The 9,289-nt window shown below is 43.1% G+C and overlaps 1 protein-coding gene across 4 annotated transcripts; it reads right to left on the bottom strand.

Annotated features, from left to right (window-relative positions):
• Positions 1-257: 257 nt before the first annotated feature.
• Positions 258-9,289, bottom strand: LOC112292735 (retinoblastoma-related protein-like). Of its 4 annotated transcripts, none has more exons than XM_024541526.3 (20): positions 9,126-9,289; positions 8,093-8,249; positions 7,112-7,541; positions 6,871-6,975; positions 6,484-6,629; positions 6,245-6,341; positions 6,049-6,095; positions 5,721-5,928; positions 5,363-5,429; positions 4,976-5,158; positions 4,446-4,633; positions 3,363-4,245; positions 2,983-3,160; positions 2,692-2,764; positions 2,283-2,459; positions 1,982-2,101; positions 1,660-1,804; positions 1,378-1,490; positions 1,101-1,233; positions 258-814 (listed from the first exon to the last, which is right to left on the bottom strand). In XM_024541526.3, the coding sequence occupies exons 3-20, from the start codon at positions 7,412-7,414 to the stop codon at positions 774-776; spliced, it is 3,207 nt and encodes a 1,068-aa protein (XP_024397294.1). In that variant the 5' UTR covers positions 7,415-7,541; positions 8,093-8,249; positions 9,126-9,289; the 3' UTR covers positions 258-773. The 4 variants fall into 4 exon arrangements, with proteins under 4 accessions (XP_024397294.1, XP_090112307.1, XP_090112306.1 ...); XM_090256181.1 differs by lacking the exon at positions 9,126-9,289 and adding an exon at positions 8,888-9,096; XM_090256180.1 differs by lacking the exon at positions 9,126-9,289 and adding an exon at positions 8,783-8,913.

Genomic DNA, 9,289 nt, shown 5'->3' with positions numbered 1-9,289 from the left:
CCCCTCAGGAGTGCGAGCAGAAGCTCTAGGCTCTGGGACCTAAATGATACTTGTATTACATACAGTACTTCAGTGCAGAACTGTGGGTCCATCGCTAGGTCTAAACACAACCTCCATAAAACGTCAGCTTTACGCGCTTTCTGACAAGTTCGAAAATGATGAGAATGTATCCCACTTTGTTGGACGGAATCACAACACTAAAGGAACAGAAATAACACCCGCAAGTATGTACCACTTGCAAATAGTACAGGTTGAAGTAAAGAATAAAACATAATCACACCAGCTTGAGGAAGTGATCATTATTTCATTGAAGGTTAAAGGGGTACAGAGGACCCCTGCTTTCATTTGTGTACACGTCAAGACTGATTTGCGAAGCTAATATGGCACAAGGAAGCTATGTCAAGAGCTCGCCAGAAACCACACTTGACTAGGTGACTTGCATGCAGCAACAGCGAGCTTAACAATGGATGCGAGCTAACACAATCATGAAGGGCGGGGCGGGAAGAAGACCGGAGGAAATGTTAGGGTGGTGGTGGAGTGGCGATGATGGTGTAGAAAAATTCCTACACCTTTGCCCTTGGATGCGTGCCCTGTTATAAAAATGTTGTACACCTACTATCAGTCACAAATACACTCTACAGGTTGTGGTTCCAGGACTAATGCATCCCAATTTCGCTAATGCAGGCAACACATTGAGACGTCTCTAATTGTCTAAGAGAAAGCGTTTGATACAAAGTCGCACGGGCGGAACGTGTTTGATATCATGGAGGCAGTCACTGTGGGTCTGTCTTCAAGGTCCAACCGGCTAAATCGCCTGCACCAATCAAACAATTAAAAAAATTAAAACAAAAAATGATCAGCAAAGTAGAATTCTCTGCTCATTAATCTACGATCATTTGTCCCATTTCAACATCTTCCCTATCTTTACCTTCATTTTGGAAGAAGAGTACTCACGACTTTGATTCATGCAAAGCCATGAACGGAATAACTCTATCATTCACTTAACAGGTAAGTAAATTGGTTCAAAGGGTGTCAGATCCTGAAGGTGATCTCCTCAATTGTACTTGAGATATTCGCAGAAAAGGGATAGAGGTAATTACCGTGAGCGATAAACCTCTTGTTAAGTCGGTTATTAATAGCAGTTAAATCCTTCGAAGGACTTTGGTAATCTCTGGTGCTTTCTCCCACACATGCGTAAAGAGTTCTAGTACGAGGAGACATCAACTTATCAACCTGCAAGCATGAAAACGTTGACGAAAATCACATCCTTTATTCAAAATCTACGAAGGTCGGTGGATATATGCACTACACTTCATCCACTGGATCGACAGAAGCTTGTGAAGCTCCAATACAAACGACAATATAAAATTTGCATACCTTGCTGGATCTAAGAGGGGATACGAACACATTGTGCAAAGCAGAGACCTTCTTCGGAGAAATGTCTGGGAATGTTGAAAAAATCGAAGCTACAGGAGATCCTGGAGCCTCACCTGCATACATGATATGCAAGGTTAGAAAAATAGTAAATGAATTCGGTCAGTTTCCTCACTAAAACCAGTGGAAATCAGCAGGATATACCGATTGAGTGGGAGAAACGCAAATGTACACCTTTTATGATTATGACTTCCATTTCATCTTTAAGCAGCTTAGATATCGTACCATCATTTCCGTCAGATCCATGAGCTTTTCTTGGAGATCGCATACTAGAATTCGTATCGACTTGCACTAAGAACTTCTTTGTAACATGTACAAATACATCGTTGTAGAACTTGATAATGTCACCCGACTCGAGCCCTCCTGTTTTCTGCACGTGAGCAAAATTCAATTCTATCAACAAACTATTACTCCAGGATGAATAACAAAACAACTAGTATATTTATAGTGGGAAATTCCCAGTTGAATTTCACATAGCAAAACTTCCGAGTTTCAAATCAAAACTCACAAAAGAAAACAGCTGTTACTAAGGGCTGCAAATGTATACCCCTGCACGACGTAACGGAGGTTGGTCTATAAAGACGTTGCGGACAACGTGCAGCTTGTTCTGTGGCTGTGATCGATAATGATGGATGATGTCACGAAATTTTACATCCACTTTGCTAACCTGAAAGTTTATCCACAATGTCATTCTCATAGCCATGTCACATGAATGGCGATATGAACGGAAGCCCGATACTGAATATGATGGCTTCTGTTACAGAAGAGCATACATTTGTCAAATACGAAGAGGTATATTATAAGCATCGATTATGGTGCTAGGGTGACGATCAGATAAAACGACAAACCTTACAAACGCCGTAGATGGTGCACAAGACCAGTTGATCTATATGACGGTTGAAGAAAAGGCTAGTTTCGTGATGTAGTGCATGTTGAAACACCTTGTATACCCGTTCGATCAGGTGTTGTGGTTGCCCTATTCGTTCGCACACAGTCCGTATCCTAACTGCTGCCAATACAAGAGCCTGCTCACAAAGATGAATTGTTCTTAAAATCTAAATCATTTTTAGTCCTTTGAAATCGAAAGCCAAGAACCATACAAAGAATATATTAAATTGTATCCTCTATCGAAAACAGCTTCAGAACCTTGGCAAGGCCACCACAAAGTCACGTGAAGAAGATTATTGCAAGGAATCCAGTAAAAGAAGGAAGACTATAGAGTTTCACTTGATTCTTTCAGCCTTGTATGCAAATTACCTTTTGAAAGAACACATTGATAACTGTGTCTGCGCAAGTCTCTCCCCCTCCTAGTGGACTTGGTCTCTGCGGACTGTAACATACGACACGGATGAGGGAAATATCACAAGTTTTACACAATGTCTTGAAATAAAATGGTGGCAGAAAGGCTCTTGTTCTTTTTCTTGTATACGAAGAGTTACACTATATGTACTTAATCAGTACCCACATAACAATTACCCATGTGGATGAAGAGAATGGAACAAGGCGAACCTCAGATAAAGGATAAACACCGAAAACAATCACACATACCTAGCAAACGCTGATTGCAATGGGGCTCGAAGACGATTTCTCATAGGCGAACTGAAAGCAGAAAAAGCCGAAGGTCGATCTTTGACGGGTGAGAGAAAACCTGCTTCTGATGTTGACGATCCATTCTGAGGAGGTGATGACGCACTAGTAGGTGTATGTGCCGCACAAGCTACCTCACCTGAATCAAGTTCACAACAATAGCGTGAACATCACACATTCAAACACCATACTTCCCTTGTTCGTCGGAGCAACAGCCAGTACCCACCCAAGATTTTGAGCTAAACGAAAAGCTCTAGGGTAGGGTTACAGTTATAAGTATTTTTATTTCATTCAAAATAGTACATACTGCGAATAATATTGCTCTTGAACTAGGTGAGTACCTGAGTGACCCGATTTCGAAAGGCCCGGAATGCGATGCATGACAGTGGCTGGCCGTACTTGAGTAGCGAGGTTCTCCAGTGCTGGCATTGGATCGGCCAGCAAACATAATCGATTGATCTCATTTGCCAGTGAAGGTCTGGCAACTATGAGCGAGTTGTACATAGACGATCCTTTCTCCCACGCCATGCTCTCGAGTATCCTTTCCTCTATTGTATTGAGATGCCTCTTCAGCTCGCGAGGTAAAGTTTCTTCATGTCTGACAAAGTATTCAATTACTTTGCTCAAATCAAAAGCAGTTATGCCTGCTGGCTCCAAAACCGCGGGGAAACCCATTGTCACCGTCTTATGAGTAGCAAGAACAAGTTCCGCAGAACAGGCAATCATGCATCGATGAAAACGTTCATTCGAAAGAAGAGATGTTAGATTGTGAGTATGCAGCCTTTGTTCTTCAGAGCGACACATAGCTCCTAAAACTTTGTAGTATAACTTGATAGCTTCCAGTTTACGCTGCTCAGGCCAAACATCCATTAACCCAGCCACACCCTGCCAGCCTCCACCTCTCTCCGCTGAAAATATCAAATCCAATAGTACATGAGCTCTGTTCTTTACATCAGCGGAGATATCCCGATCACAAGAGCGGAAAAACAGCTGCAGCTCCACAGAAGGCTCTGCAGCCAAGGGTGTTATCACAGTTCGCAGCCACTTTGCAGTTGTCATTGTGATGGTTACAGGGGTGGATGGGGGCCTCTTCCCACCACTAGAACCTTGAGTGCCCATATGTTTCACTGGCGATGACCAGGGAGACGCAGCTGGTGATGATGGTGCTGCTCCCATTGAGAAAGCCCCAAATCGCACAGGCGACGCCATGATGTCAAACTTACGCTGATAAACAGGAACGTTTGTAAGTGGAAAGGAACTTTTAACTTTACTGCACCATAAAAACAGCTTTTACATTAAAGGAAAGTCATAAAGTGTTCCCCTCGCCAAAAACGACGTTATATTAAGCCAATGCAACAGCATCTCAGTGATTGGGAGACACGGCACCACTCATCAACATGCAATGAAGGTACCAAGAATAATACCTTTGAGCCAGAGAAACGTGGCGATTCATTTGACAGCGTTCCCAATAGACCATCTTCCCCATTAATGAACATTCGTTCATCAAGCCCCCCTCGACTCTGATAAGAATCTTCGTAATCTTTCTCCAACATGCGCAAATTCGCTGCAAGAGACTTTTTGTCCATGAGCCCTTCCAAGTAAGCCAGCCCACCTGCTCACAGCCAGGTAAATCTAGTCTCTCAGACCAATCCGAATGAACACGACTCCCCAATGAGGAATGTGAACAAGAACAAAATAGAGATCTGAATTTTCTAGGCTTGTAAGTAGGTTTGCAAACTTTCTAAGACTCCTATTACGGGCAAACATGATTTGAGATACTAAAGACGCAAAACTACCTCACCTAAATACGTCAATAGCTAAATTTAAGGGCTCATACAAGTCGTTGATCACACATAATCCATATAGTTGCCGTGACAATATATCCAAACTCAAAACTAACCATCAGCTCTGCTGAGATGACTTTCATACTAGGGAATCAGAGATAGATGCTAGCCTGGATTGATCCCCAAAAAATGCTCAAGGGTTTGGGACCCATGTAAACCCTTCATAGGCTTCCCGAATAACTTGCTGATTGTAGCATTAGCCTTCTCCAGGAGGCTCGAGACATCTTCATCAGCTGCATAATACGTGGCGCACAAGGACGCAACAAGATCAACTCCCTCCGATGATCTTTTGGCTGCCCACCAGATGACCACGACATATTAGAGCAAAGACACCAAGAAGTTACACAGGAAAACGAACAGGAAAGTTATGTTCCTTACAAAGAAGAGAGCGTAGGCAACGAATGATAGAGACAAAAAAGTAACGGAAAACAACCGAATAAAACTATGTTTTACTGCTTCTCCAGCCTACTGGGATAGAATATTGCCTTGGAACTTACCAAACCTCACTGGATCTTGAAGTGAGAACTTCCGTAAATCAGGCGGCATGTGAAGGATCAAAATAACCTGGAAAAGCAAACAGACTCAGATTGCACTGCACCTTGACATTCAAGTTCACTAAATTCTGTTTATCTGCATCAGTATTATATTAAGCATTGACAAGTATACGTCAAAAACAGCAACGCAACAAAGACGAACTCACTTGCATAAAGACGAAGAAACAGAAACCCAGGTTCGATTTAGACCAAGCCCCACTTAAGGGTTCACAAAACTACAGCACATACAAGCAGAATATTATAACTACTGTCTTTCATATTCGCCTAATAGACAGACATGCCAATTATTAAAAGCACTAACCATGACTGCCATGAGGGCATTGGTGCAAGTGACCAAGTCACTGAATTGCTGAATAACATGCATCCGCAATGCCAAGAAGAGCATCCATCCAAATTGCATGTGGACAGAGACATGATGTTCATCTCTAACTCCTGATAAGGATCGGCTGACAATGTTGGTAAAAGTGTCTGGTGATAAGAAAAAATCTTGATATACTCGCTTAAAATACCTACAAAACCCCCATAATAGAGGTTAATTACGCGAACTTTCCCCACGACGGACACAATCTAACGCAACGCTAGAACATAATACAAGTACATAAACAGAAATAGATATACAGTGAACTTACGTGAAAAGCGCTGTCAAATGAACAAAATTAGCTTGAACTTCCTTGACCTGTGCACAACACAAAGCCTTAGGCTCAGCGACTTAGAATAAATAAACAGAATGTTCCAAAGTGCGAATGGCCAACGCTAACATACTCAACACAATCTTAGCACTCGTAACCTAAAGATAGAGTTTAAAAACAAGTGTGATTTGACAACCTGAAGCCGCTTCTCCCACTCATCGCCATACATTTGCTTCACAATCGGCCCCACTTTCACAAGAAAATGTGGAAGCTCCTTGAAAAACTCAATCACACTGCTAAGTCAAAACATGTTAGTACTCGTTAGCTGTATGAAATGAAATCTTATGGACGAAACTGGTATCACAAAATGCGATACTTACGAGTAGACACTCGGTGATAGCACATATAGAAATCATATCCAATTCACGGGCGTGCCTGATTTTAGTCTGTCGCATAAGCTGAGACAGTGTAAACCCCACTGCATTGCTTTCTGATTTATCCCCGTCGACTGTGGCTCCACAGCTCAAAGCTTTCACAACATACAGAACGCAGCCACCCCATAATCGCTCCGTATCTTCCACCTGGTGAACAACATCCACTATTACTTTCAGCAGTAGAGCATTCCATGAAATCCAGCCTAGTGAAAATGAAAAGCTATTCGTCTTGTTATAAACAGTAAAGAATCATTAAATAACATGAAAGTATTGATGGACAGGAATGCTTACGATGAGACATGATTTCAGAAACGAAACAGGGCAAAAAACTGAATGCCAATTGTGAGACATGTGCAAGGATCACAGTATTTAGTTCAGACCTACTTACCGTGCTAGTCCCTATGCTGTCAATATTGGCAAGGAGCAATGGTTTGCTCTCTTTAAACAAACGCAGGGCTTGCTGCAACGTTGGGTCATCCAGACAAAGGCCAACCTGCTCCACAATACAAATTCAGATGTTTACACAATGCGGAGTGTTTTCAGTTCAACTATCTGCGATAAGGCTATTTATCTTCCTATGTGTAACTGAAGGTTGTAACAATGTCCAGAATTCTCAGATTAGACCATACCTCACAGTGCTCTCTGAACCGACCCTCCAATCCCTCCAGGTATACGGGTGACCAAGCCTTCTTCCGCGGCTTGATGTCGCCACCATTAGGAGTCTTGTCTCCCAGCCCAGCTCTACTTGACTTTGTTGGAGTTTCATAACCACTTTCTATGTTGTCTTCCACGGGCTCTTGTTTGCAGAAGACCTGTGAGTCCTCTATGTCTGCCTGCTTTACACTCTCCGACATAAGGGAGCTTTGCCTGTGGGACCTCACTTTCACCTCCCTGAGCACAGGTCCCGCGCGCTCCATTTCCAGCGCACGCATAACTTTAACAATTAAGGCGGAATCTCATACCACAACAACTACAATAATAAATCGGCTGCTCTTTACCCCATGACTCAATAGAAAATTTCCTCTGCTTGCAAAGGTCAGTTGCGTCTCGAGCGCGATCCTGCCAAGAAGTGAAAAGAGCGTCAATTCTTCGACAGTAACAGATTGGTACCTAAGATAGCACAATGAAGCTTTCACACGCTCTGATCACACATAGGAGAAAGCGCTGCCTTCAGGTAGGTGCATGCAACGAATTAAAACATTTGCAATTTACAATGCGGAAGCAAATTCGAGTCCACAGAGTCCAAACAACTACGCTAGAACTTTTACCCACACTACACCACCAACATCTACAAGAACTTAATTTTCTACCCTCACAGTATGTTAAGACATATGTGCAGCTGCTGCTGTTAACATGAAATCTATTGACCAGCAGAGGGAAACAGACAGCAGTTGATAGGGTTCATGTATGCCTAAGAGCGCCATAACCGTTCAAGTACATGATATGCCTTCTCAGTGATGGGCAATGGTCCAATTGGAACACAGGTTGCAATTCACGAGTTTAGGATCTTGCAAGAGAGATGCTATTACAAACGAAAATTATGAGGTTTCATATGGAACACAGCTTCAGCACGAATACTTCTAAAGATAATGCTTCTTTCATATATCAACCTTTCGGTGTCGACCGAGATCTCCGAACGTTTCCACTTCACCCTCCACCGACCCTTATCCAACTCTTTTCAATGCAAATCGATATGCTTAACCTCAACCGCTTAGCCAGAAATAAAGTATGATCACGCCTCTTCGCTCAAAAGTCCAATGCACGACCCTGTAGTTGGAAAAAAAATTGAGGTTAGATCAAAGAGGGCTAGTTTCACGGAATGAGGCTTTTACTGCAGTGCTGGTACGAGACAGAGAAAACATGCGAAATAGAGAGGCATCCGGGATGACAACTTCGTTCTCTAACAGAACGAAAGGCTCCATTAGCATATGTTCACAACATCAAGGCTGCAAGTCACTTTGCATTAATTCTAGCGAAACCACCAGAACTACAGCACTCTTATTAGACAAACAAGGTGCAAATGGGCTTGGTTGTGCAAGGAGGTGGCGCATACACCACAATGCAACAACGCAATAACCACCTAATCTAGATAAAGATTACCGAGGGAGTCGGGAGTCGAGATGTGAACTAACTAAAGAACAAATCAAGGGAGCGTAACAGAGACCTCCTGAGTCAATGGCGCAATAACTTCAACACTTGGAAACCGAGGATTCTAACTCTTGACAAAACTGTGACATCATCAAATCTTACAACGACATCAACACAGAACCAAACGTGTAGCGCTTGCGACGGACACAAACCTTGAGGCGGGAGAACCCGACAAACAGTGCACACAAAATATATGGCCACCACCACCCCCCTGTAATCAAGCCATGAAAACCAAAATAAACGCCAGCGGCGCTTACCGCGCAAGCTTACGATTTAATGAACGGAAGATGCGCTGCAAGCAAATCGACACCGACCGAGCCCCATGAGATGATTGACTTGTACGTACAAACTCCTCCTCCCCAAAAAAAATTCAAAAAAAATGAAACTGAAAATGAAAAATCCAAGTCTAAATCCACTCTAGGATTGAAACCTCCGGCGAAGATTGGCAAGGGATGAATGTGCGCCCCACGGCGTGATCAACCGCAGTTCACTTACCTCTTCGAAGTTTTAAGTTATACCGCCTGAATGACAGCCTGACAACAGAGAGACTATCGGGAGTGAACGACGACAATCGAAACGCTGCAGAGAGAGAGAGAGAAAGAGAAAGAGAGAGGGAAACGGACCGACGAGCAACGAGGCGACCGAGTCGCAGGCAATGA

This window comes from Physcomitrium patens, chromosome 15 (assembly GCF_059467195.1).
Source record: "Physcomitrium patens ecotype Gransden chromosome 15, ASM5946719v1, whole genome shotgun sequence".
In the NCBI taxonomy this organism is placed as follows: Eukaryota; Viridiplantae; Streptophyta; class Bryopsida; order Funariales; family Funariaceae; genus Physcomitrium; species Physcomitrium patens.
Note: the sequence above shows the minus strand (reverse complement) of the source record. Positions and strands in the feature narration are given on the sequence as shown.

Coding starts and splice junctions, on each gene's coding strand:
- LOC112292735 (XM_024541526.3), bottom strand. CDS start 7,414: ATGCGTGCGCTGGAAATGGAGCGCGCGGGACCTGTGCTCAGGGAGGTG. Junction 1,805..1,981: donor CTCCGTTACGTCGTGCAGGG/GTATACATTTGC, acceptor GCTCACGTGCAG/AAAACAGGAGGGCTCGAGTC. Junction 1,234..1,377: donor CCCCTCTTAGATCCAGCAAG/GTATGCAAATTT, acceptor TCATGCTTGCAG/GTTGATAAGTTGATGTCTCC.